The 27,330-nt window shown below is 38.1% G+C and overlaps 1 protein-coding gene across 4 annotated transcripts in view; it reads left to right on the top strand.

The window, feature by feature from the left end:
* The window catches only part of LOC114874000 (FH1/FH2 domain-containing protein 3), a 151,161-nt gene that overhangs the window by 109,635 nt on the left and 14,196 nt on the right, over positions 1 to 27,330 (top strand). For 3 of the 4 annotated variants that reach the window (XM_029182852.2, XM_029182854.2, XM_029182855.2), the window contains 13 exons: positions 427 to 532; positions 9,597 to 10,110; positions 10,981 to 11,243; positions 12,032 to 12,163; positions 12,534 to 12,870; positions 13,190 to 13,820; positions 19,506 to 19,664; positions 20,377 to 20,559; positions 22,031 to 22,150; positions 23,754 to 23,888; positions 24,515 to 24,657; positions 26,248 to 26,515; positions 26,677 to 26,800. In XM_029182852.2, the coding sequence (XP_029038685.1) occupies positions 427 to 532; positions 9,597 to 10,110; positions 10,981 to 11,243; positions 12,032 to 12,163; positions 12,534 to 12,870; positions 13,190 to 13,820; positions 19,506 to 19,664; positions 20,377 to 20,559; positions 22,031 to 22,150; positions 23,754 to 23,888; positions 24,515 to 24,657; positions 26,248 to 26,515; positions 26,677 to 26,800 (3,115 nt within the window). Of the gene's footprint in view, positions 1 to 426; positions 533 to 9,596; positions 10,111 to 10,980; positions 11,244 to 12,031; positions 12,164 to 12,533; positions 12,871 to 13,189; positions 13,822 to 19,503; positions 19,665 to 20,376; positions 20,560 to 22,030; positions 22,151 to 23,753; positions 23,889 to 24,514; positions 24,658 to 26,247; positions 26,516 to 26,676; positions 26,801 to 27,330 lie in introns of all 4 variants that reach the window. The other variant, XM_029182853.2, reaches the window with a different exon arrangement.

Raw genomic sequence — 27,330 nt, 5'->3', positions numbered from 1 at the left:
TATCTTTAATGTTCCGATCGTTTGTTATTTGGTACTTGAACAGCGTATCATATTGATTACTAGGTAATTGACCGGTACTCCATCATTGTTAATTTGTTTTACCGATTCTTTTCATCGGATATATATTATCTGATAATTGAGTGACGTTATGTCGAATACAAAATGATTCGAATCAAAGAACCAATTATTTATATCATCATCGAAAATTCTTAGTTTTCTATTCTTTATCCCATTTATTACCTATTTATCTTTAATTGCCAAAGGCAAACCACTATGGAAAATACTCAGAACTATTTTACGTTTCTCCATCTACCTGCAAAACATTTAAAGGTGTAAAATTATCAGCGAATAAATTCGAAAAAACGAGGACTGACCGTGTATTTATACCATTTGAAGTGCCACTTACCATAGACTTTGCTTTTGCAGGAGGACAAGGATCTGGTGCATGAATTCGTGCAAAATGACGGGCTTGCCTGCCTCATCAAGGTTGGCAGCGAGGCTGACCAGAATTACCAAAATTACATACTACGAGGTGAGTATCCTGATATAATTTGTCGATGAACTACAAGCTATTTCGTGCACAGTGTTGCTTAGGGTTCTGAATGCTATGTAGAAGAAGTATACAATCTATAACAGTGTTTCTCAATCATTTTTACGACGCAATCCCTTTTCACAAAAACCGTGTGGTGAGGTACAACACACCTCATGGCTCTCTAGAATAATATTAATTTTATTTTAATTTCACCATTTTTCTATCATATTGTTTTGAAGTTAAGACCGTTGCAGTGTCAATCCTTCCTAAGATGTTAAGAATGTATAAATACTTTTATGCCTTCCTCTATTTGAATAATGCTATTCAGTAAAAGGTCTAAAACGAGACAGCTCGAAAGTTGAGCCTATCAAACCATTGGTCGCTTCGCAAAATCTTCAAAACCCTCGCGAAATCGCGATCGCGTCGCTGCTCGTAACGTTTCGCATTGAAAACGATTGAAAGCAATCGATAACCGTCGACGTGGTTCGGAAAAACGTTGGAAAGAAAAGCTCGTCGGCAAACAGACTCCAGCTAATGCGGATCCACGCCGGTATCACTTCCATTCTATCGGAATTAGCGTCGTGGGGTAGAACGTGATCCATAATAGCGCAAGTGCATTCGCGTGAAGATTTCTTCGATGAACACGAGGGCGTCGTACGTCTGCGACGCCCCCTCGTAAACGCCAATAAGATAATAGCGTCGTAATGCAGCTAACACCTAACGAGAGGAGCATCAACTTCTCCCGCGAAACTGAGGGTGAAACTAGAAAAGCAAGTAATCTCCATTTGCTACCTTTTCTCTTCATCGATCCTCAGCTGGAATATTTTCATATAAAACCAATGTAACTTACAAGAAATGATCCCGAACTCGGAAATTCAAAACATTATGGAACTTTGTGAATATTCAGGGGATGCTGATTAAAACACAATTTTCGTTTGCTGTTCGTTTTCAGTCTAAGAGGGTCTTAATCTCCCGTTTTTTCTTTTTCTTCAAAATCGTTGAATATCGAAAAACATCATAAGCAAAAGTTGTTTCATTTTTTTCAGATTGAAATAAGTAATTTCTTTTAAACATTTTTATTCATAAGTTTTTCTAATCGTTTAAATAATTTCTTTCTTTAGTATGAAAAAATACTATACCTTAGGACGAACAACTTTAGCTAATAAAGTTTTTCAAGATCTCAAATGGATTCGGAACAGCTGAAATTTTAGGGGCGATTTCCACCCTCTTAGACTGAAAACGAGCAGGAAAACGAAAATTGCGTTTTAATCAGGAGGACATCCCCTACTTATTCACAAAGTTTCATAATTTGTTTAATTTCCGGATTCGGGATCATTCCTTGTTAGATGTTCAGCAAAGTTTAAGCCCAGTTTAAGGTAACAGTACATTTTTTGTGAAACTGGTGTCGGTCTGACGGAAGATAGACGTCTCCTTAGGAATTGCGACGTGAAAGCTGGTTGTTTACAAAGGCTGCGCGTGTAAGCGGTTACTCGCGGGTCTGCGGTGAAACCGCGACGCGTTGCAGATTATGAATGCACCCTTTGATCGCGTTTCGAGTGCTTCGCCGTGCCGCTTGCTGCTCGAGTGCTTTGTAAACCTCCGTGGAACGAACAACGCGCAAGAAGACCAATTCCCTCTTCGTTGCTTGGACTAGTTGCAATGCAACCCACTTGTACAAGCCAGACCCTCTTTCTCTGTTGCCTCGTTCCCTTTCGCCTTCGGTAACGAACGGAATCATTTCTCGTCCTTCGATCTTGCAAGATTTCGAGTGCATTATATACCGAGCCAATTCTACATGAGCTCGAAAAACTAATTTCACGAAGGATCTGAAGTAAAACACAAATTCTCTTGATCAATTCTTTCGATTGATCTTGTCTTGAGTGTACCAGAGGTTTTATTTTTCAAAAATGAATTAAATCCATGGTGGTGGTTCGTGGAGGTGCTTTTACGAGCATTTTCAAGTTGGAAGATCGTGTTGCACAGACAAGAAGCTCAACGGTTGTCCGATCGAGTCAATTAAGATTAAGCGAATATTGAGCAAGCAAGCAAGCAAGCAGGCAAGCAAGCGGTTCCGATAAGGGTCGAGAGTGGCAGATAAGGTAATTCATAAAACAATTTGGCAGTTAGGTTTATCTTGCGCATAAATTAAGCTGCGTTTCACGGTGTCGCCGGTTGGTGAGGCCACTCGGGTGGGTAATGTTAACTGTCTAATTTAAGGGGAGCTCATTGCGCATTCCTTATCTCCGGGTAAACAGGAAATTTATTAGTAGCAAGCCCCGGCGAACATCCAGCCTTATAATCCATCGTTGGGAAACGCTTCAGACTGTTGCCGACACGATGGTTTTAGCGTTGTCAGAACCGCTTGATTACGACTTTACCCTTCGCTATTGGCTCATTAAAGTGCCGACGCTCCAACAGTTTCAGTTTGACGGGATAACGTTTCAATGGTAACGTTGATAAGACGTTTCTCTTTGAGTTGGAACAAAATCGATGGTGAATCGCGAATCTTTCGGTATTAAACAGAATTGCGTGTCATTTAAACCTATCTCCTGATAGTATGGTCATTTTTTATTCCATTCTTCAGTTACGAAAAAAAAAAAAAACAGCCATCGCTGATAGATCTGAGCCATTTTATCAATTAAAATATCATTTTTAATACGTTGAATGATGTGAGGTTACAGGTAATCAGTACCCCAGATTAGATATACTGAAATAATTTAAAAAAAGAAAGAGAAAGCAATAGAAAAATATTATTTGGAATAATGTTGTCATTAGAAATTTAAAATGAACTATTCTTATTATAATAATTAGAGTTTCAGTATGCCTTTCGATAAGTGTCCATTTTCTAAGAGTTGGCTTTGAGATTTTCACCCTATTTTCAGCCTTGAAATATGAACGTAGTACATACATACATCGTTAGAAAGGATAATTAATTAAGGATTAGATTGTCAATTAGCTACCTCACTTTATTGATACGATATTAACGTCATTAGAATTTGATTTCTCTTTCGCATAACATGTTAATCAGCGGTAAAAAGTGTTTCTTTGTATTAAAGGTAACGAACTAGGCTAAGAAATACGTAATTGAGGACGCGACCATAATTACGTTGCTACACGCAAACCAAGTACCTGCTATGGTAGTAAATTGCCATCATAAAACTATTAATAAATGCTTACACTCAACGGGGATAGAAGAAGCTGATTGCCGTAAGATTAAATCTTTGCTTGTATCTGGTAAAAAGTAACAATAAGTCAGGCAATGTCGTTTTCTTGATTTATAGTACTTGGGATTAGACATTGCCTATAATTTTACTATACGCGGAGTCGGTTATGTACAACTGAATTGAACAATCATTATAACTAATTTTAAATATTCGATGAAATATAAACATATGTGATTGTAGTGCTTGGAATACATTAGCTTTGATTAAATTTCATTTTCAATAATTTAATCATTTTTTTCTAATTCTATTATTTGGATACAATTAGAAAAAAATAGAAAACACATCATTGTATAATTGCTAAAATTTGAACTTATTTAGATTTAACAATATTATACAAAAACCTTCACTGTTAAACAATAAATTTAAAAAAGATCGTTCCAAAAAATGGAAGTGAAGCCTGGGATTGCAACCCCCCTTAGACTTCCCGTGATTCAGACCTAAGGTAGTTAGATCAATTAAATTTCAAAATCATTCTATAATTTAAAACACCTGTATGATTAAATTGGGACGATTAAACGTGTCTGTTGTTCGAACTAGATAGAAATTTTTGTCAATACACGTAAGAACAGTATACAAGAACGCTTTTGAAACGAACTTGACACCAAAATGAATGTCTCCCCCCGAGAAACATAACTCGTACCAAATTATTATGTCACCTGGCTGGACCGTGCCAAGAGTTCGCGAAATAGTTCTCGGTTCGAGAACCTGAAGGTAATAGAAATGGTACGTAACCTCAAGGGTATTCTCGAATTTGCATCATATATGCTGTTGCTATCGTTTCAAACAGAAGTAAATAATTGATTTGGAATATCAGGAGGCGTGAAAATGAAGTGCAATAAGAATTGTAATTTAGAAATTTGGATGGATGAAAATAGAAATAACATTATGAATACAATACCGCGTTACATTTTTTTTTCAATTAATTAACTTTATTTTGCGAAAGTTCATTTACGTGTATAATGGTATCATAAATATTTGCATAGGCTGCTGTATAATGAAGTTGATTAATTTGAAATTTTAAGTAACTTAATTTTAGTTCACAATGAAGGGCCTGGTCCTACTAAAAATCTGTACTGGTCCTTCTTTAAAAATATGGACCTCCACCATTTACAAATTTTAGGATTTAAAAATTTCCAAATTTCAAATTTTCTACTGTTCAGAATTCTACAATTCGACAATTCCAGATTACCAAAATTCCAAAGTTCAAAAATTAAAAAATTTCAAACTCTCTAAATTCTAAATCCTAAAAATGTCAAAATTTTTATATTCTAAAATTTTTTTAATTTCTCTGGGGCTAAACTCACAGCAGGAAGAGGTCCAAATTACGCCAATGGATGGTTCATAAACTAGCCCTATGAAAATTAAACTTTTCACGAGGAAATTTCATTCTATATTTTAAATGTATTTCCACCTTCCGTCCAATTCTCTATTATTCGTACCCTTGCACTCTGTAGAATCCAAGGTGCTGATGAAAGTCAAATTGATGTCACTCGGAACATATCCCCAGTGTTACCCGGAAATTTATTATATTTTATTACAGTAGACCAGATTTCATCGATCTTCTGTCCGATTCGTGTAGATTCGCGCATTCGCAACCGAGGTCGTAGGAGCCGTGTTTCCGGGTGGAGCGCTCGGATTATGACTCTAAATCACTGGGGGAAACGTTCCCCGTGCCGTTGGACGCAATGTCGTCGGAGTTTCCACCTATTTTTTCCCTCCTTCTGCTTCTTCAGCAGCTTTTTTTCCCAGCTCGTTCGTTTTTCCTTTCTTTTTCCACCGACGAGGGAGGGAAAAAAGACAAGGTAACACGAGAGCGCTTGCCGCAACGTCGCGAGCCTGTCGGTGGATTTTTCAGGTGGAAAATTATGGCTACTTCTCCCCGTGTTCTTGCATTAATCCGTGATCGCACGACGCCCTGGAAAACGCTTGACTCCACTCGGCAAATTCAACGCTTCTCCTGGTTTGGAGATTACAATATTATGCTAAATCCGGCCCGATAGTCGATGATTGCGCGCGATCCACGCCTTGCTACCACGTTGCTAATTAGATTTCCCGGTATAACTTATAACCGGTGTAACGATAACGAGCCGGCTAATGATCGCAACCGCGGCCAGCTTAAATCGTTTGACAATTATTGTCATTACCCGCTGGCGATTGTGCCGATGAAGCGGTACTGCGATTGCGACATCGGTGCTTGAAACGTGATGTTACCCTCTGCCAGTGTTTCTCATTTAACAGCTGATCTCTTGAAAATTTTTACTGGCTTTTCTAATAGGCTTCCCTAGGAGAAATAGGGATGCCGCCTTTCCAGGCATCTCCGGATTTCCGGATTCCCGCTTTCCTCCGTAAGCTTCTTCGGCTTCCCGGTTTCCGGGATAGACGTTGAAAAACAAATGAAAGTTTCAACGAAAAGCCAATATAGTGCATAATTAATTCGTAATCAACACGCCATGCACGCAAACGTTCATTATAAATTAGCCACCGTTATCTTTTAATCCATTAACGCGGCCAGCCGCTATTAGCCTGTCCTATTTTTGCAGCGTGTAAACGATTTCGAACGAATTGGATTAAAAAAAACGACGATATAAATGCCAACAACGGGGACGCGTTCGAAAAAATAGCGCAGCGCCATGCAAATTGCTGAAATTTACGTGGGTCGTGTTGTGTACGTTAAATCACCACGTCGCAACGGGTAGAACAGCGTGTGCTAAATTCATTGTGTCGTATAACGTTTATTATTAGCATAATTACTGCATTAGCATGCCGGTTTTTTTTTCATTGGAGGGCTCAGAATAAATCGCGTGTTACGACGGGAGAGTTGGCTGGATAACCGCGATCGTCGCTTTATCGCGCAAACGATATTTGTCAACGACGTTTTTATTTGCAGATTTCCCGCGGAAGCGAGAATGAAAACGGTGGGAATTAAATTTTGTCCACGTTTCGTGTGTGTGTTTTTTTTTATCGCTGGAATTTACAAGTTTCGTTCGGGTTTACCGATTCGAGATTATGCGATTTTCTACGCCCGAAAATTCTTGAAACGAAATAATTCGATTTCCTTTTGCAAAGCTTCATAGTTCTCAGTATTTTGTATTTTGAACACGGTTTAGATATATTTTGCATATTTTTATATGTTATAATTGCGTAAGATTTCGCAGTCTAATAACTACCTTTCAACACAAGATTGAACGATTGATCGATCAAGGTCTTTTCGATGGAGATTATCACAGTTAGCCGATAATTGATCGAAAAAGATGCTCGTCCAAGTAGAATGAGTGCCACGTTCGAGTTACCAGCCGAGAATCGATTAAACGGAAATTTCCAACTGACTGATCTTTCCACCGAGAAAAAAAGTTTCATTCGATCGACACAATAGTTCCATTATCCTGCAATTCTGTAACGCGTTTTCGCTGATTTAACCCATTTGCATCGGCGAACGCGTTCGTTCGCGTGTCATGAAATATCCCGTATGATTGTAAGCGTGCTCCATTTTCCATAGATTCCTGAAATTTATGCTGAATTCTATGGAGCTTGGCACCTGGCTCAAACATAAAACAAAATTTGGTTCGGCTGAACGTTGATTGCAATGAACTTATCATCACATACTTCATACCTCATTTACCCTTAATGGAGTTCAAAATTACATAATTACAAAATTTCATAATTTTCGCTTACATTTAATTTTCGTTACGTACTTTTATATTAAAGAAAGGAATAATGTTGCAATATCATACTTTTTGGGAAAAAGGGCAAAAGGGTCAGTTGGTACCCTTATTAAAAAATTCAAAACCTTTTCTATTCTTATATTTTTGAAAATTTCAGAAAATGTAAAGTTAGACTTAATATTATTGCGATACTACTAAGGTTTTAAAATGTTTGTTTAAACTCTCTGTTGGACAATTATGATTCTGTCACTGTAGTATTGTTCTAAACAAAGTGCTATGAATCGAATAGTTAATTTAAAATGATCTGGAATTTAGGATCGGAATTTTTCCAATCATTATTATGCACGATTCGAGGTACAGAACCGCACATTTTTATTACACAAACGTCGATATCTAATACGATACATGGGAATATAAAGTATCTGCGGCAGAATCGAGCGTGGTATTTTATGGAAACAGCTCGCCTATGCGTTTCGAATAGATATTCAGCATCGATAGCTGCGACTAATAGTACAACCAGATTGCAACTCTGTTTTCAATAAATTACTTCAAATACCTGAACCTGTTTCATAGTTACATAGAAACTCCTACTTTCACGTATCAATTCATATTTATTTCTATAATAATTTGTAATAATTTTATATCACGACGTTTCATTCAAATATAACAATGAATTGTAAAGTAATTGCATCTTTCAACAAAGGATCAGCCATTTTGTATTAAGAGTATTAATGAGGCATTTGTATAGTAATTTTCCTAAAACCTTAAGCTCAAAATTACTGTATCATAAGTGCCATTTCATGATAATTTTATGTCATGAAATTGCATGAGATTGTTTATACAACGACTTAATACCATATGATGGCCATTGTTTGCTATAATTGATAACCATTTCATATTAAGATCCTTAATGGAAGCTTTAAATTGATATATCACAAGCACAATTTTGCATTACTTTTACGTCATCAAATCATATCAGACTTAGAATTAGCCAAGTAATTTGTTCCATTATCGTAGTCCACCCTGTAGAATCAATGGGAATTCACACCAAAGATGTTACACTCGTAAGATCAGATATTGATAGTACTCGAGCCGTAAGATCTGATATAGAAAACAAGAGAGCGTACACGATTCGATACGAAACACCTTGAAGTTTTTGAAGTTGGTATTGGTTGGTCGCAAATTACGAGTCTCAATAACGATCCTAGACCCGTACAGGATCTCGCTATCATCGTTATTGGGTCTTACCGGGCAAGTTTGTTCGTATCGAGCCCCACAACTTGGAAGTCACCGATATCGAAACCCCTCCATTTAAGTATCGATACCATCGAATTTAGTGATCCAGGAACTTCCACTTTTCGACCGTACCAATTTCACGTAGTTAATATTTTTCTACGCTGTTGCAACGCGGTTACAGAAGCACTAGTTTCAAATAATATTAGTAATATAAATTATAATTTAAATTCGTTCCTATTTTCATTTTCTAAATTTGACGTTGAAAATCCACTAAAGCGCTAACATGTAACTAGGAGTTTCAATCGCAAAATCGCTGAGGCAAGCAAAGCTCAAGTAAAAAGGAAACAGAAAATTTTCCAGAATCAGAGAGAATCCCTCTATTTCAAAATGGAACATTAGTTTCACAATTCTCTTTGCTGCTATTCAAGCTTCTTTTGTTGAATAACCGACCTCAGCGAGCGGATCGTAAAAGGGAATACCACTTTGGTGCAGAAAATCCGATAAGTTACGCAACAATAACTACTCGCGAACAGATTATCAACTCGTACACAAGGAACGTTATACCGCCGTGTCAAAAGTTATAATTTGCTTGGTGTGCAACCGGCATATGGGAGTTAACCAGCTCTCCAACGAGCGTAGGGAAGCGACGGCAGGGGTAATCGTGGCAAACAACCCTTCTCGTCGATAAAGCAGTTTTCATTGAAAGCTGGCTTAAAACTTCTTTGCTGACGTTGTTTCGCCAATGAAAGTAAAGAAACATATATTTTTTTTAACAGAGTTACTTTACGTCTTTCCATATAGTGACTGTAATCGCCTTTAGTAGCGAAAAATCCGCTTCAGGCCCGCTTCACTTGATTTTTTGCTAGGACCACCCACCGAAAAAAATAACACACCTCTTTAAAAAATAAGATTCACAAAAGTCTTTTGTTTCTGTTCGAACAGCTCTCGGTCAGGTGATGCTCTACGTGGATGGTATGAATGGGGTGATGGAACATGGTCAAACCGTCCAGTGGTTGTACACATTGATAGCAAGCCGCTTTCGTTTGGTGGTGAAGACCGCGTTGAAGTTGCTATTGGTGTTCGTCGAGTACGTGGAGACGAACAGTTTGCTGTTGGTCAGGGCCGTGAGATCCGTGGATACGTCCAGGGGCATGATACCGTGGACGAACGTGATGAAGCTGCTGAAGGATTACGATGCCGCTGACACGGAGCTGCTGATTTATGCCACGACTTTGGTCAACAAGTGTTTGAACGGTATACCGGATCAGGACACTTATTACGACCAAGTGGACTGTTTGGAGGAGCAAGGGATCGAGGGAATCATCCAAAGGTACATGTCGAAGCAGGGCACCGACCTGGATCTGCTCAGACAGTTTCAGATTTACGAGGCCGTGCTGCATCACGAAGACGGGAACGATAGGGGATCGCCCATTCGACAGCTCGATGATAACATCAGGTATCGATTTTTACTTTTGACGTTTTTATTTATGTCCGTTCAAGTTTTTCAATCTCCCTATGCTCGATGCATTTGATATTTCACGTGAGAAGTTTCGAGGCATACATTACGGCCCTGATTTCATAACAGGGAATTTTTATATGAATAATTATCATATGGTGCATGCAAATGAAATTTGGAAAAAAAGGTCTCAGAGTTTTGGCAAACTATTATATATTTTTCCTTCTAAATTTGAAAATTTCTAATTAGGGTTGTTTTTCTCTATCAAATATGCTTCCCACAAAAGGAATATAGTGATTTTATGGGCTTACGGTGGTCTCCAGTAGTCGAACTTGCTGATTCAGTAGTATATCCATGCGATTAGTCAGACACTAACAGTTTCCGTAGCAAATCTTAGATTACTTCTTGAACAGTTACTGCAGGACCATTCTGACCCAGCAACAGAAATAAAATTAACATAATGTAGATGATTTACTGGGGAAAATCATGGAAAAAATAAAATTATTCCTTGTACCAAGTATATTTATTTTGTCTTTCTCTTTGTCACATGTTGGACAGTACATTTAAAATATTACACATAATTCAACTTTCGATACTGCACATAATGACGATTCATTCGGGGGTCAAAATGGCCTCGAGAGCATCCGTTGTGCGAGGATTAAAAGCAAGAAAATTAAACACGTCGGATATCGCGTGGGTAACCAATGACCGTCATTACAAATTAAATATAACGAGATAATTGAAAGAAACAAAAATTCGATATAAGATTTATAATTATATTATTATTTACTATTATTCCATTATATAAAAGCAAGATATCAAAATGCTAAATAGAGCAAACTATAGGAAAAGTTTCTCTCTATCCCGCAGGAAGACGCTGCGAAATCGGAAGTCCCTGGTGGATTCTCACGAGCGTCGAAAATCCCGTAGACACTCGACGGGCACGTCTCCGTTGTCGATGTCCTTGAACGCCCGGTTAAGTCCACGGCTCAACCACTCGTTGGGTCTAAGCTCGCTGAACAGCACCCTGAACTCGAGTTTGCCCGACGACGACGACGAGTCGAGTAGCTCTCAAAGTTCGCAGGGTCATCTCGGCGAGGTTCAGCTGAACGGCAGCTACAAAGAGAACAAAGGTGAGAGAGAGAGACTATTTGTTTTTCTTTCTCTTCGTCGTACGGCGAAGGAAATTTTCACTTTCGTACGCCGCGACGATCATGAATTCTCGCTGCGAATCTGCTCGTTAATGAATCGACCGCGCAATGAATACGAACTTCGACGCCCACGAGCGGCGATTTCCGCGTTAACGTATCGTCCCTCTCTCGGTAGAGAGACCTTGCGGTTTTCAGTCCCCCCGTGCGTTTCGCTGCGGATGCAACGAGCTAGAGACGGGGCGAAAAGCGCAGTTTCATTCGTAGGGGGCCGTGATTGAGAACGTTTATCCCGTCGCGGAAAACGGCTAGTTTCGTTCCGCGCTTCGGCAGGGTCAAGTGCGTCTAAGTGTACGCGGCTCGACGGAAATGCATCTTTCGAAATAACATTGCGACGGTTTTGAATCGTGAAAAATTCCTTGAATTCGGATGACGCAAGGTGCATCGTAACGTGGCTGGTTTCGATGCATATTCCGATACACCGCGTGAATTTAATCGCAAGTTTGAAACGCGAAGGAACGACAACGCGTAACGAGTTGAATTTATTGGTACTGTCGTCGTCGCGTGTACAGATCTGTATCGCGGACGATAAATCAAAACGAAAGTTCGACCGTCCCGTGATTCGACGCGAATGAAAACGATCGAACGATAAGCCGTCGATGTCGGTTGTTCGGTAAATAGTGAATTATAGTTAGACGAGGAAAATGATCGGGCACGCGTGTATTGGCAGTAGTGAGCAGTTCAGGAAACGATTGATTTATCGCGCCTTTCAGTGGACGTTGGCGTGACACCGGCGTTAAGACGTCGGAGAGAACGAGCCGAGAGACAGAGAAGCTTTATCAGGGAGCAACAAGAGGCTACCGCGAACATGAGGGCGTCGGTGGTTCCATCGGACGATCAAGAAAGTTAGTAATTTCACCTTTTTTTCAATCTACTATTCTATCCTTGGGATATAATTCAATACCTTAACTGTAAATCAAGATTTTTCAGAATTTACAATTTTTTATTATAATGTTAGAATCCTTGTTTGGTTTTGATTCTCCTGAAACTTTTGTTTTCATTCAAGTAACTCCTATAAACTTTGAAAGATGTTTCTGTACAGTTTTCCTGGGTTTCCCTGGGATTTGAAGTTTCCATACTTGTTCCTGGAGCAGAAGGTTTCTGTTTGCATTTTTAACCGTTTAACGGGAGAGTTAAATTGCCGATAGCGAATTCTATCAAATGTTATGTAACAAGTTAATAATAATTCAGCAAATTAATGTCGATGCTGTGAAGGTCCCTACCCAACGAACGGATTACGGTACACAAATGGTACATCCTATGAAAGAAACGCGGATTCGCCATCGAATAAGTTGTCCAGGACGAACAGTAGAAAGGATTTAACACCCTTGATGAATGCCGCGAACAAGCTTGACTCGGAAGAGAAGAAACCGTGGTACGGCAAGAGCCCGGACGAGGGTGTCGAGTGCGACGAGGGTAATCACACCGACGATGATGAGGATCGTCGAGTGGTTCTACAGTTGAAGAGGGAAGGAACCGTCAAGGATCTCACACAAAAGCTGGCCGCTCAAAATCTTATACCGAGCAGTCCGGTTGAAGAGAAGGTTTCCAGGTAATTTGATCACAGTACACATTGGCAAACAATCAAACCCTTTAAAGAAGGAATTGAGAAAAAAAATATATTAACTATCTGTTCCACCCTAGAATACATCAATTTTTGAATATTTAATAATAGGGCTTCAAAGTTTAAGTACTTCAGATTTCAAGCTTTTAATCCTTAAGGTTTAAACCCTCGAGCTCTGAATTTACAAATAACTTCGTCAACTTCTTCAAGAATAAAAGATAGATTTCTAAATTTTCGATGTTTAACTTCAACCCTTTATCAACGAATTTCGAGGAAAATTATTAATTTCTTCTGTCTTAACTTCCAGGATAGGGGATATGAGCGGTCTGATCTCAAAAGCTAAGGAGGGTTTGGCAAAGTCGAAGTCAAAGGCGGATGTGTTGAAGTCACCCACCGGCGACAATCTGCCTAAGCTTCAGGAGACGAAGAAATCAGAGAACGAATTGCACTGGGAGGAGTTGGTTAAGAAGCTGAAGAGACCTCTCGCACTTTGCGATCTGGATTTCACCGATCTGAACTCTGACGACGAAGTCGATGTTCTTGGTCCGGTAAACGTGACCAACGGTATACCACCGCCTCCACCGCCCATGGTACCTTCGCCAGGTGGTATGCGAGCTCCACCACCTCCGCCACTCGGTGCAAGATTGCCACCGCCTATACCTCAGGCACCTCCACCTTTGTTCAGCATTGGCCTCAAGTCAACGAGGCCATCGACCGCGACCGATAGCAGCAACTCGCCAAAGAGTCCACCGCCAACCTTCACGAAGAAGAGCAAGAAGACGGTGAAATTATTCTGGAAAGAGGTCAGGGACGATCCTATCATACTGTCGAGACTCGACAAGAACAAGATGATATGGGACGAACTGTCGCCGGTACCTGTTGACACGCAGAAGCTCGAGCACTTGTTCGAGAGCCGTGCCAAGGATCTCATCACGAAGGTGAGCTCTTCTTCTTGTTACGCTTCAACGTTCTGCTCTGGGATTAGATGTTATCTTCCAATTGCCATTTCTGTGCGCGTCGGTAACACGTGTAAATGAATAATGGGGTACTTTATGGACGTCTCCTGGACTCTCAAGTCGTATGTGTAAATTAGAATTGTGGTTCTGGAGTAAGGTTAGTTAGGTGTAGAAAAATGCATCCAAGACAGTTGGAGGTCTGTAGGGAGTAGGAGGTAGATACAACTAACACGAGTCCTCTGGAAGGAGGCTCCCCCGTGTCCGCACGGGAGTTGCGAACCGACCAGGGGGCTTCGCCGCTCCAAAGCCTGGTTGCCAAAGAACCAGAGGTCCAGCTGGACCCCGCATCTCCCCATCCAGCATCCATCGCCGGGGCGTGAGTTATGCCGAAGGACTGTGCTTCCCCCAGGCCAGTGTACCCCAATACTCTTAGTGGCAGGCATCGAATAATTATTTAACTAATTCTTATTTAACATTTTAAATTGGTTTAAGTTTTTGTTATCTTAAAATTATTCGAGGACCTTTTATAGCGAGTTTTATCTCTGGACAATTTCATTTTGTTCTTCTGTAGTGAGAAAAGAGTTAAACCTCTGAATTCTTTATCTATTCACATCTGAAACCGGGTTCCAAATTTCCTCTTCAGAAACAAAAAGTACAGTTACCACTTTTAACCATGCTTTCAAGAGAATAATACTGGTAACACAATTTATGTTTCGTTACCTTTCTTTATCGAAAATCCACACATCCTTCGTAGTTCGTGGTTTTTTAAAATTCCGGCGTGTCCTAATTCAGAGAGGAAATTTTCCAGTTTCTTTGTTTCGTGGTGTTCTCCTTGAACCACTTCGATCGTATTCAAACGGCGGCGTAGACGTTAATCATTCCGTGATCATCGATTTGTCGAGCATGCTCCTTACTGTTCGCTCGTCCCGAAGCGAGAAGCTTTCAATCGCGCGGAAATTCCGTAGCCTTCGTAACCACGATCCAAAATACACAGAGCTACGTGGCTGGTTAACCTGCTCGGTGGTTAAGTATGCTTAACGCGGATCAGCTATTCGAAAAGTGGATCGCTATTTTCAAGGGACGAATTTCAAATTTAGTCAGCACGTTTTTCATAAAGATGAGATTCAAATATATTTTAAGAATGGAAACTGCTTCTTAATTTCGATTTTTATTTGAGAGATACAAGATAGTAAATCAGGACTAAATAATGCCTTCAGGCACAAAAAATTGATAAAATAATATCAACTTTTATTATTATATATTGTTACTTTTGCAATTATTATTGGCAGAAACACTGCTGGCAATTGAAATTTTTATCAGACGTCACCCGTATATCTACCTTTAGGATTACAAATAATAAAACAATATAACGTATCCGACAGCCTATGCATATACATGTTTGAAAATCTATTATTAATTGGAAAAATTGTATTCATATGCAGAGTTGGTGTTTTTATTTAGCATTGAAATGGAGCAAGGCATAGTGCCTTTTCAATGACGGATAAGTAATGTTTGGGTTATATTAACTGCAAATTTTAATAAACAAGCATTGAGGAAAAATTTCAGCCAGTTCGTTATCCAATTGCTGGCGACCATTTACGGTTCTCGTGTCAGTAATTATTGTCTCGTTAAGCAGAGTCAAGAATTTTCTCTCGACGGTTTCTGCCGAGATATTTTTAAATAAAGGATACTAGCCACGGAGTCGAGCATTAAACACACTAGAGAAACGTTCCAGCCGGAATGAAGTGCTGCAAATTGCATTAAATATACACAGGCTCTCCTCTTTTTTCGCATACTGTTCCGTACGTGTCCCGACGATAACGCAAAAAATTAAAGACTCGACGGACTTTCAAGTTTCCTATTTTTTCTCTTTTTTTTTAAATAAAATCTCAGGACCATCATTGTCTGGTGTTCGAAGCAATTTCCAGGCTCCAGATGCTTTAAAATGTTCACTGATCATATATTATGTACAAAAATGATAAAAATTGATGCTTTTCTATTTGTGCTGAATTGTTTAATTTTTAATTTCTGTAAAATATTCAACGTGTTGACTGACGTGATGATTACCGGTGACACGCGTCCCAATTTTTGGTTAATTGAATAATTGAAGTTGCTAATATTTCAACGAAATTATTACTTGTTCATAACGTGATTGATAATTTAACGTTGATTGGTCGAAAGAAAAATAACAATTCAATTTCCTCGTATTTTCAATTGTTTAAGTCGCATTTATCTCCACGACGAAGGAAAAAGTTTTTCTCGACTTTTCTCTGGGCAAAGAGACGTCTGTCGTTTCATGGAAAAGTTTTCTCGCGTTTCCACGAATAAACATTAACTTCTACCTCAATCACGGAGACTCGTTTGAATCGTTTGAAAATTGTGACGAGCTTTCCAGGGAAGCACAAGTGGAACGATTTCTGTGTATTAAAAGCTGACAGACATTCAGTGGACCTGTTATTTTTTCTCAAACAAAATTTCCTTTTTCCCTCCATCGTTGCTTGTATTCATAACGGTATTTATTTTTCGAGAAAGCTTTCTAGTTGTTACCTGTCCGTTATATTTGCTTTTATTCCCCGCTATTTGCAAAACGTTATGCAAAAAGAATTTTAAATTGTTGACAATCGTTTCAGGAGCATGCTTTTCCACGGTATCGTGTTTTCATTTAATTTTTAGAACGTTCGAGTATAGGTACTGAAGGACCACTAGAAGATACAAGATTTCTCTTTTCTCTTTGATTTCATGACGTATTTCCGTTGGGATTCTTCCATTAAATCATTTCCGAGACGTGTTCAAAAATCGACCAGCGAGAAGGAGAAAATATGTGAACGAAATAAAAACAGAAAATCGTGAGAGAAGAGATAGAAAAATGTGGCAAACGGAAAGGGAAACGCGTGCAATTTCCTTCGGCGGATGCTCGATTTTCACGTCGCGACGCGACGTGAAAATCTGACGCGCTCTTCTTTCGAACTATCGCGTTGATCGCCTAAATAGAATCACGTTTTGCCGGTTGCAGAGTGGCGTGTCATCTCGCGCGTACATTAATTCCTCTTCCGTGCCGACGATATCGAATAATGTCTGACCGTCTCTGTCGAGCACGCGTTTTTCCTCTGCCGGTGAAAATCGCTGGAAATTCTTTAGGGATCGCCGCTGGGTCCGCGTTCAAAGATTTCATACGAACGACCAGCATCTCGTTAATTGCTCCTGTAATTACGTGCCGGTTTTATCGGCTTTGCTCTTTCCACGTTCTACCAGGATCGATCAAATATTAAAGCGAGATTTTTCTTACGCGAACAGAATGCCTCTGAATGCATGCTGATGCAGATGAATATAAAGAACGCATTGAGGATGTTTATGCATTTATGGTCCATGGGAATGCGTATAATGTTTGATAAATAAGTACGGTGTTGAAATATGGAAAATTTTCTTAACAAAGTAACTTCCAATACCTTAGGAGAAATATCAGAAATATTATTATAGTAATGAAACGTTGTAATTAGTGCAATGGACGAAGGATATTTTTTAATTATGACAAATTCTAACGAAGCGATCGTTAATGAACTTGAAGGTAATTCAATTATCAGATCTTTTCGATGAATTAACGTTATTACGTTCTGAACGTCGATTTAACTCGTCTTCCCCAGTTACCAAGTTAAGAATGAGAAGTTAAAAGGAGAAAAGTTTTCTAGCGATGTAGAGATGATAGAATTTCCGCCTAGTTAACTTTCTACCACTTTACAATTTCTTATTATATTGAAGTTAGAAAAGTGACATTTTACTAGCCAAAATGTATGAATATTAATGGACTGAACGTTTCTGCAAACCTCAGCGAGTCTAACGTTTTCTCTCTATACGTGTTTCCTCTCGGTTTCTTTTTCCTTTTCGTAAAATTGCTCGAAGGAAGGGTCCTTTTTACCCTAATACTTTACCCTTTGAACTTTTACGCTTACCTCAGAGTCCGGTGATAATTAGTGCTGAGTGGAGAGTCCAGCGAGACTTCTATGGTAGAGAAAAAGAACAGCTTAAAAAGGAGATGCGAATCGGGAAAAATTATGGGACGCCGCCATCCCGTTTACTTATGGAAAAAAAGAACATCAAACGAAGGGTGGAAAATGGAAAAAAATCCCTATGATGTGGTTAAACGTTTTCTCGCGTTAAGTATGGATTTAATGAAACTCGATGAATTTAAGTCTGCTGCTTTCTAAGAATAATTAATATGTGTAATAAAATATTTAAAATAGAAATAATGATTAATTAATTATTTTTACAATAATCAAATTTCTAGTGCTATTATAAGTTATCAAAATTTTATGGAAAATGCACTAGAAAAATTTTTTTATCTTCAAAAAGTCAATGAATGTACAAATTGACTTCTACTTTCTGATAATTAAATCATAAATTTAATATCGTTATTTTAATTTAAAATAAAACACTTTCTGTCAGGAATAGGTGGAATATTCATATTACAATTTATCTCCATTGTTTATTATTACCTTAAACTTGCGCATGTTGATAGCAATTTCACGAGACCATGATATGCACAAACAGTTACAATCTTGGTATATTATTACGGGTTCTGTTAGTTTAATGAAATAACTTTAACAATAACACGTCGTACATTAATACTGTCCACAACAGTAACGATATCCCATGATAATAATCGCGAACAACAACAATAATAATCATAATCATAATAATAATAATAATACCGCGGATAGTGGTTGGGGTGGTGGTGATGGTGGTTTAATGCAATACGACTAATATTTTCTTGTATTATTTGCAATATTCTTGGTGCTCGCACGAAAAATGAACGAAATGGCATGCTGGAATTTTACAGGAGGTGAGTCCTAATTTCTTAACTTCACTTAACAACGGTGTTTGTTAACTTTGCTTCTGCTTTTGTATCCCTTTTGTCTTTTTATGCTTCGCATTGGTAAATAGAGATTACTGATTAGTTGATTCTTGTTCTATAAATGAAATAAAAGTAATTTCAATGTTACCTTTATTGTTAGATATTATTTGCAAGTTGAAATTAATAGTTTTGCAGTATGCATGAATTAAAATTTTTCAGTGCCTCAAAACTAATATGAGAACCAAATGGATGCAAGTGACATTTTTATTTAATTATTTTTTATTTACAAGATTTTAACTATTTCTGTTCTTAATTTAAAAAATTCAAAAAATGTCATTTGCATTCTTTTCATTCTATGTGCTTCACCTCCTTTGGTACTGCAAGGGTTAATATTTTCTTGAATTTATCTCTATCTTTTCTGATTTTGTGTACTTTCAATTCTAATTAGCCATAATATTAAAATAATAATCATCCTTGTGAGTCGTTCGCTTGTAACTCGTTTCTATCAATTTCGCTATTAATAGATACAGGATATTTCTTGTATCTGTTGATTTGTAGATAATACTGATACATTAGCATTTCCGTTTCCCGTCGAAGTGCAAATATTTGACTTGCACTTGGGTATTAATATCATAGAATTTCAATGGTTATACATGTTTGAAAGTCACACTCAGTGCACGATGTGTTCGTTATTAATCAACCTCACGATTTGGAGTGTTAAGATAAATGATGAAAAATGTAATATTTTTTTATTATCTTCACGGTGAATTGTTTGGTCAACGATTATACACGTTTGCCTTCTTTTTATCATCGAATAGAAGCAGCAGGAGATGAACAAGAACAAAGAGATCATCGTATTGGATCATAAGCGATCGAACGCTATCAATATCGGAATGACGAAACTGCCTCCGCCAAGATCAATTAAGACCGCGATCTTGAAAATGGACGCAACCATCATGAACAGGGAAGGTATTGAGGTGAGAACACTAATTATTTTTTATTTTATTTATTCAGCGATATTAGTTAATAGTTACAACCATTAAAACTCTACGCAAATCAATATTACTAATCATGAAATAATTTTAATTATTCTTAATGAATTCGGTTTTTTGATTAGATGTTAATTAATTAAATAACAATTTTTTTTATATTACCATAATTAGGTAAAATTTTGATTAACACCAATGTTAATGATTGGAAAATAAAACGGAGGATAAAGAAAGTAAATTGTTATTTAAATAATTTAATTATCTTAGGCTCATTTTGACTTTAAATGAACTTAATAACTTTATAATCTAAAATGAATCTATATTTGTAATTTAGACCTAATTTTTTTTTATATAAAAATTTCTGCATGCTATTAATAATATTCGTACAAAAATTGATTTTTCTTTCCAAACACATATTCTGTAAAATCGAAATACCTCTCTAAAATTCTTCTCCGAATTTCTTTATTTATTCCCAAAACAAAATGTTCATCACGTTCCCGATTTCGTTTGGAATCCAGGTCGAGATTGCGACCGTAAAAAAATTACGTTCCTTGGTTCAAAGTTGACCCTGTGCTTTAGTTAAAACACACATGTACGTTCTGTTTACGATATTTTTCCTAATTTCTCTAATTTTATTCTTGTTCGTTTCTCTTCTTCGTTCTCTTCTTCCCTGTCCTTTGCCCTGGCTCGTTCGTGACAGAAACTGTTGACAATGCTACCAACCGAGGAGGAGAGGTCCAGGATACAAGAAGCGCAGGCCGCCAATCCTGACCTTCCTTTGGGATCAGCCGAGCAGTTTCTTCTAACTTTGGCATCCATCTCGGAATTACCAGCCAGGCTGAAGCTCTGGGCATTCAAGCTGGATTTTGAAAATTCGGAAAAGGTGAGCTCCTTTTATTAGTACTTCTTTCATGTCTGGTCTAGTTTCGTAAAATTATAATATTGCCTATTGACAAATATTTCACGTTCAAATGCAATTTCGTAACATAAAATTATCGTAAAATAGCACTTGTAGTATATTCGATAATAGATTTTTAATTATTTTACTTATAAATTTAATTAATACTAATTGCCAGATTTTTATCTAAAATGAATGACTGAGTAGACGTAAATATTTATTATCTCAATTCTAATATTAATTTAGTAAAATACTAAATATATATGCAGCTAAATGCTAAATATATGTAAAAGATCTTATTAATATTCCTACTTGTAATACATATTACACAATAGCCTGTATATTCAAGGCACTCTGAGTTAAATAGCATCAGACTGATTGTGAATGAATAAATAAAGACGGATGAAGGTATTCGAAGGAAGAGCCGTTCAATTATTAGCAGTTGCATCGAATCGAACCACGACCTATAGCATAAGTACGTTTCACCGTGAGAAGCTGCATGTCATTTCGAATGTAAATTCTATTAAGCACGCTCGAATACAAATGCGAGTAATAGCGATCGAATTGGCCCGTTATTTCTCACGAATCTCGTCTTGAATTCCACGGAGATAGTCGCGACCACGACAAGGAAAAACGCCAGGTATGCGGGGAAGGAAGTCGCGGGTAACGTTCTTCGCATAATCGCGCGATTTCTTCGCTGAGAACATGCCGGATTTCTATACACGGTCGTGCCGCGAACCTTCCTCGAACGTGTGCATCGCTTCCTTGGAAAACCGCCGGTTAACTCGAAGGTGTGAAACACCTCGACCACGAGATCCGCAATTTTTCTTCATTCTCGATACTTCCTTAATCGTGGTCTCCTTTTTAAGTGATAAAGGTTTATTTAACTTCTTCATTTTAATTATCTATACGTTATTTTTTATTGGAGAATTTTCTTAGATTACTTTAAATCATTTCCACTTTTTGAAATTTTACCACTTATTTAAGTATAATTTTTCGAAGTATCCTGTAGGACCAATAATGATTATACATATAAATTTTCTATATTACATATACTCCCCTTTATTATTATCATTTTTCTCTAGAAATATTGGAGTGCAATGTATTATTGCCTCTTCTGCCTTTGAAGGAACAAAAATGATCCATTTTCGAAATGACCAGTTCTAAGAAAATCTATAAAAGTAAATGAAATATTTTCAAACATGTTTCCATTTGATATATGGTACATTATATTTTTTTTAAAATCATATTTGTACTGTACATGTATTTATTTAAATATAACAAGCATGGTAGACTCTTTTCTGTTTCCTATATAAACGGAAATATCACGTGTCGAGGGAAATAGAGAAGAATGTAACAAAATACATAAGAAGTGTAAAATTTCACGAAGCAGCTAACGCGGCGTGCGAAAGAAATGGAAAAGGAAAATAATTGTAAACCGTCTTTGTGACTTCAGGAAATTGCGGACCCTTTGATGGATCTGAAGCAAGGAATGGAAACGCTGCGAGTGAATAAAACGTTCCGCGGGATTCTGAGCACGCTCCTTTCGATCGGGATATTCCTCAACGGAAATGAGGTAGGTATTGAATGCCAGCCAAATGATATCCGCTTAATCCGTTCGTCCGTCTACGTCACGGTTAGGTCTGTGTTGAATCGATATCCATCAGTATCGATAATTTTCGTGTAACCATTGCTCGATGGCTCGGAAAAAAGTGGCGAATGGGTACTGGACGTTGTCTGGATCGTTGCCACGTTTTTGGACAGAGAAGCTATCGGACAATCACGTTCTCCTTTGTTTCCAGTGTTCGTAGCTGTTCTGAGTACTTTGCACCTTCGTTCACATTGATTTTGCGGTTACAATTGCTTGTTATTTTGGAGATTAAGGGAAAATACGTGGAATTGTTTTATACGCTTTTAGGCATTTTATAAGATATTCTAAGTTTCTAGGATTCTAAAATTTTATAATCTTAAGGTTCTAAAATTCGGAGATTCTAAGCTTCCAAAATTCCAAGATTCCTAAATTTCAAAATTCTAAAATTTAAACATTCTAAAACTCCAAAATTCTCAAATTCTCAAATTCTGATATTTCAAAATTCCAAAATTCTATATATACCACGTGCCTACCGCAACAAAAGTTCCAGTTACGCCAGTGTCGTTAACCCTTTTTATTGGTAACATAAATAAGATCGTAAGTTCTTTACTAATAAAATTATATAAAATAAAAAAATTACGCTTCTGACCACAGAAACCAGAAAAGAAGCCGCTTTCGTGTTCACAGCACTGAAATTCAAGATATAAAACGCGCAAACGTTGTATTCGCACGAATAATCGTGCAAGATGCTTCACGAACTTGATTCGACTCAGGACGGTTCTTTTGCATCAATCATCGTTCACTTCCATTCGAATACGTTAACAACAAAAGTTCTTTGAGGGCGTACTAATCGTTTCTTATCATTTCTTCAACGTCCTTTTACACGACATACTCGTTTATTGAAGTTGTCGTTCGTTTGCGAGAACCTCTCTCCTTCCTCGTGTTTCACAGTAAATTAGCGAGCAAGAAGAAGAAGGAAAAAAAAGTTACGAGCCGAACGAAATTTGTTATGCAGATTGTTAAATTTCGCCTGGTTCGGAACCCCTCGGCTATTTGAATAATCTGACTTTAACGGCGGTAAGAGCGGAATTTATATTCGCGGAAGATCGTCGTTTCTAAATGTTCCGTCACGAACGGTAAACTCGTAAAGCCAACGGATACAGCTTTACGCTTTGAATTTTAGATTCTTCTTTTTTTTTTCCTTTGCCGTTTCCGTGACACCTTATTAGCGCTTTTTACCTCGCTCTAGAATCCTGCTTTATGAGCTCACTGTAAGCTCCAATATCTGTAGACACTTTGTCCGTATCGTCGTGATCTTCTAAAACCGAATTTCGGTTATCTTAAGGCAATTAACATTATTTGCGGGATTACCTAATGGAAACACCGTAGAATGTTCGAACGGAAATCCGTAGCGAATTGAGAATTCAGTTCCGGTCGGGTTGGAAAAGCAACGACATCGATTCCAGGTTTTCACGACAATTACGTTAGAGAGTAAAGTGGTCAGAAGCGTCGAGTAGAGAGGTAAAACGTAGAAGTTAGCTGGTACGATATTCCGAGCATTGCTGAAACGTCGCCGTGCCTTTTTCAGGTGAAGGGCTTTCAGCTGGAATACCTCGCCAAAGTACCTGAAGTGAAGGATACGGTTCACAAGCACTCATTGCTTCATCACCTTTGCCACATGGTGATGGAGAAGTTTCCGGATTCCACGGATCTCTATTCGGAGGTGAGTTAGAAACGGAGAGAGTAAGCTTACTTTCGTCACGAACAAAGTGGATAAAACTTTAGTTTCGCGACACCGGGGATACCTTTGCGAAATCGCGACCGAACTTAGATACCTCTCCTCTCCCAGAGAACTTCTTTGGATACCATTACGAATACCATTCCGTGAAATTGTATCTACCACACGCGGCTAATTTTTGTTCTCGTGTAATTAGATACTGCGCCAATTTGCATGCAAATCATTTTCATTTATCGTACTATTATTTACAAATTATCATAATTGCATCGTGAAAAGTTTATTATCATTTTTGGGACTCGAAACTATGAAATCTTCGAGGGCCCCCTTGATTGATTTTGGTTCAAAAATTAAAATTTATTGTAAATGACATTTTTTGGTATAGTAAATAAAAGGTTTAGCCCGTGGCTGCAGGTCTCTTTATAAAAATTTAATTTTTGAACAAAATTCATAATGGTATTCAATGCACTTTTATTATTAAAATTGCTTCCCTCGGTTAGAAATTAATCAACGCCAAAACTTTTGATAATCCTTTCGATCAACTCGGTGAACTTCGACTGAATCGATTAAATTAATTTTCCTGTAACCACGATCGATGGAAATTGTATGTTTAGATCGGCGCTGTGACAAGAGCCTCGAAGATTGATTTCGACGAGCTCGCGTCCAACATAAGTAAACTGGAAAGCGAGTGCAAGGCATCCTGGGATCACCTAAAACTCATCGCGAAACACGACGGGTCCACGATGATGAAAGTCAAGTGAGTATCACGCTCTGTATCCTATTTTTCGCGCCAAGAAACCGCGATTCTCATCGGTTAAACAATAGAAAGAAAGTTTCTCTAGCGCAACTTTCGATCGCGAAAATTTCCGAAGATCTAACCGATGTTCGATAAACTCGCGACAGACCTTTTTCCAGCAAGGAAACTGGCACAGCTCCAAATGGCACCGCCATTAATTACTGAAAGCGTATTTCTTCCTTCCTCGCTGCTCGTCCGCTTCTACCTTTTTTTCTACTTTTATTTTATTTCACCTTATCCCTTTTCTACTTTGAGCTTCGCGGCGGATCTTCGAAGCTTTTATTCGTTCATCCCCTGTCCCTTGAACTTGCCCTTATCTGACTCAGCTATATCGGATAATCTTCTCCTCGTTTTTTCTTCTTTGTTTAACTTTTTATTTTTATTTTTTTTTTCTCTCTGGAAACGAACACAGATGGCTGTGGAACGAGCTCGCAGCCTATACGGGCGTAGAAAAAGTGGTATCGGTATTTGAAACCTTGTTACAAGGTATTGGAATTTGTTCCAGTGACATAAGTGACCCCTTTTTTCTTCAGTTTTCTAAAGATAACTATCGATTCATAAAAATCTGATTCATAATCGTTAAATATAATATCGTAAATAAAGAAATAAATAATATCACTCGCACCCCTTTGGTTTTAAGGGTCTCAATTTAAATTATTTTGAAGTTTGTTTGAAATATAAATAAACTAACGAGGTTGTCTGTCATCTGGGATCTGAAAAGAAAGAAATAAAACTTTATCATACCACCTCTTTCTCTACCTATTACCTATAAAGAAATGAAATAACACCCCTGTAAATTTTCAATTTCTAAGAGAACACGATGAAATAAAAATTCTTTCAACTATTTCGATCATTATCGATGTTGCCCCTTTCTGGTCGCAAAATGATCCTTTGTTCCCAGTACTCGCGTTTAATAGTATTTACAGTTGGCCCTCGCCGAGAACAATACCCGTGTCTGTGATGGCAGACAAATCTCGTACTTAATTGCAAGTGCTGTAAGTAGCTGTCACTCGAGCAACATTTCATATCCTGCGGTGTCAATGTACGCTGTTATTTCCCGCAGATATACCGCGGTGATATTTTGTTTAACGGTGAAACGTCTGGTTTTAATGGTGCACCCGTGTTAATTAACTGTAACGGGACGTCCTAAATGCCGGTCGAGTTAATTCGTTTTTGCCTGAAACTCGTTTCGGCGGATCCTCTGAGTCGGCTTCCTCTTCGAGAGTAATGGAAATGTTTCGTGTAAAAAATTGCCATCGGTGATTGCTTTTTTGCCATCTCTGTCAGAACAACGATTGGTCGATCCTTCGGATAAGAAGCGCGTCAAGCGTTAATTTCTTACGTTAGGTAGTTTTCAACTGCGGAATGCGGAAAGTGAACACGCGTGATAATGAAATTTTAAGTTTATGGTCAAAATATTAATCACTTAAATATTTAGATATCCATAAACCGAAAGTACATATTTTCAAAATCGTGTCTTTTACATCATTTTTATTATCTGACAGCTGTTGAAAAAATTAATTATGTTATGAAATATTTCTGTTGCACCAGGATGTCGGATTTCCTGGCGGACTGCGCGGAGAGAATAATCGTGCTGGGCATCGTCCACAGGCGGATCATAAATCGATTTCATAAGTTCGTCCTGTGGTTGGGTATCCCTTTGCACAGGGTGCAGGACACCAAACCAAACGAGTTCTGTCGCATCGTGTCCGAATTCGCGCTCGAATATAGGACGACCCGTGAACGAGTGATACAGCAGCTGGAGAAAAAAGCGAATCATCGTGAACGAAATAAGACCAGGGGAAAAATGATCACAGAGGTGAGCGAAGGGGAATACATTGCGTTCTTTTTACTAAAGGAATCAACTTCTTTTTTTTTCTCCTACCGTTGCATGAATATTCCTCCCGTCCGCATTTTCATTTCTGCGACGCAACGCTGTTTTCGTAAATGAGATTTCGATGTTTCCTTTGAATGTTACAGGTTGGTAAATTCAGGACGAAAGAGGATCGCGCGGATGCGGAGCTCAGACAGCTGCTCGGAAGCGATATCTCCGATGTCGAGAGTATTCACGGTACCTTACCCTGGAGGAGACAGAGGAAAGATGGTGAGTTCTGTTCTTCTTTCACTTTTCTCTACCCCTTTACTTCCAATAGTTTTCTTCATCCCTGATCAATCGATGTCCTAACTCGTTTCCCGTACGATGCGCTTTTACTTCCTCCTCGACGAGTTCCTCTTCCGCTACTCGTGATTCTTCTTACACGCGATATCGTAACTTTCAATCGTAACTTTGATACCTGGGTCAATAAAGTTGAGTTCGGCTGAATGGAGATGAGTATAAATAAAATCTTTACGCGGTCGTATCTTTCGCGAGAAATGCTTGTATAGCGGTGTGTAAAAATATTTCCCCGCTTTTTACGAATGAATTCGCGTGATCTGAGAAACAACCACGGAATTTGTGAATATGTATTAAATCGACATTGATTTAATATCTACTTTTGAAACATATAGAAGCGCGGGAAATTAAGGTGTCATGTTATAAATACAAAATTTATATTTGCACATCTAATAGATTACATAAGCTATAGATAATAAAAAATAATAATTTTATAATAATTGTTAATTCAAATTTATCAG

Source organism: Osmia bicornis, chromosome 4 (genome assembly GCF_907164935.1).
Source record: "Osmia bicornis bicornis chromosome 4, iOsmBic2.1, whole genome shotgun sequence".
Taxonomy (NCBI): Eukaryota; Metazoa; Arthropoda; class Insecta; order Hymenoptera; family Megachilidae; genus Osmia; species Osmia bicornis.
The sequence above is the reverse complement of the archived record's forward strand: the minus strand, read 5'-3'. Positions and strand labels throughout refer to the sequence as shown.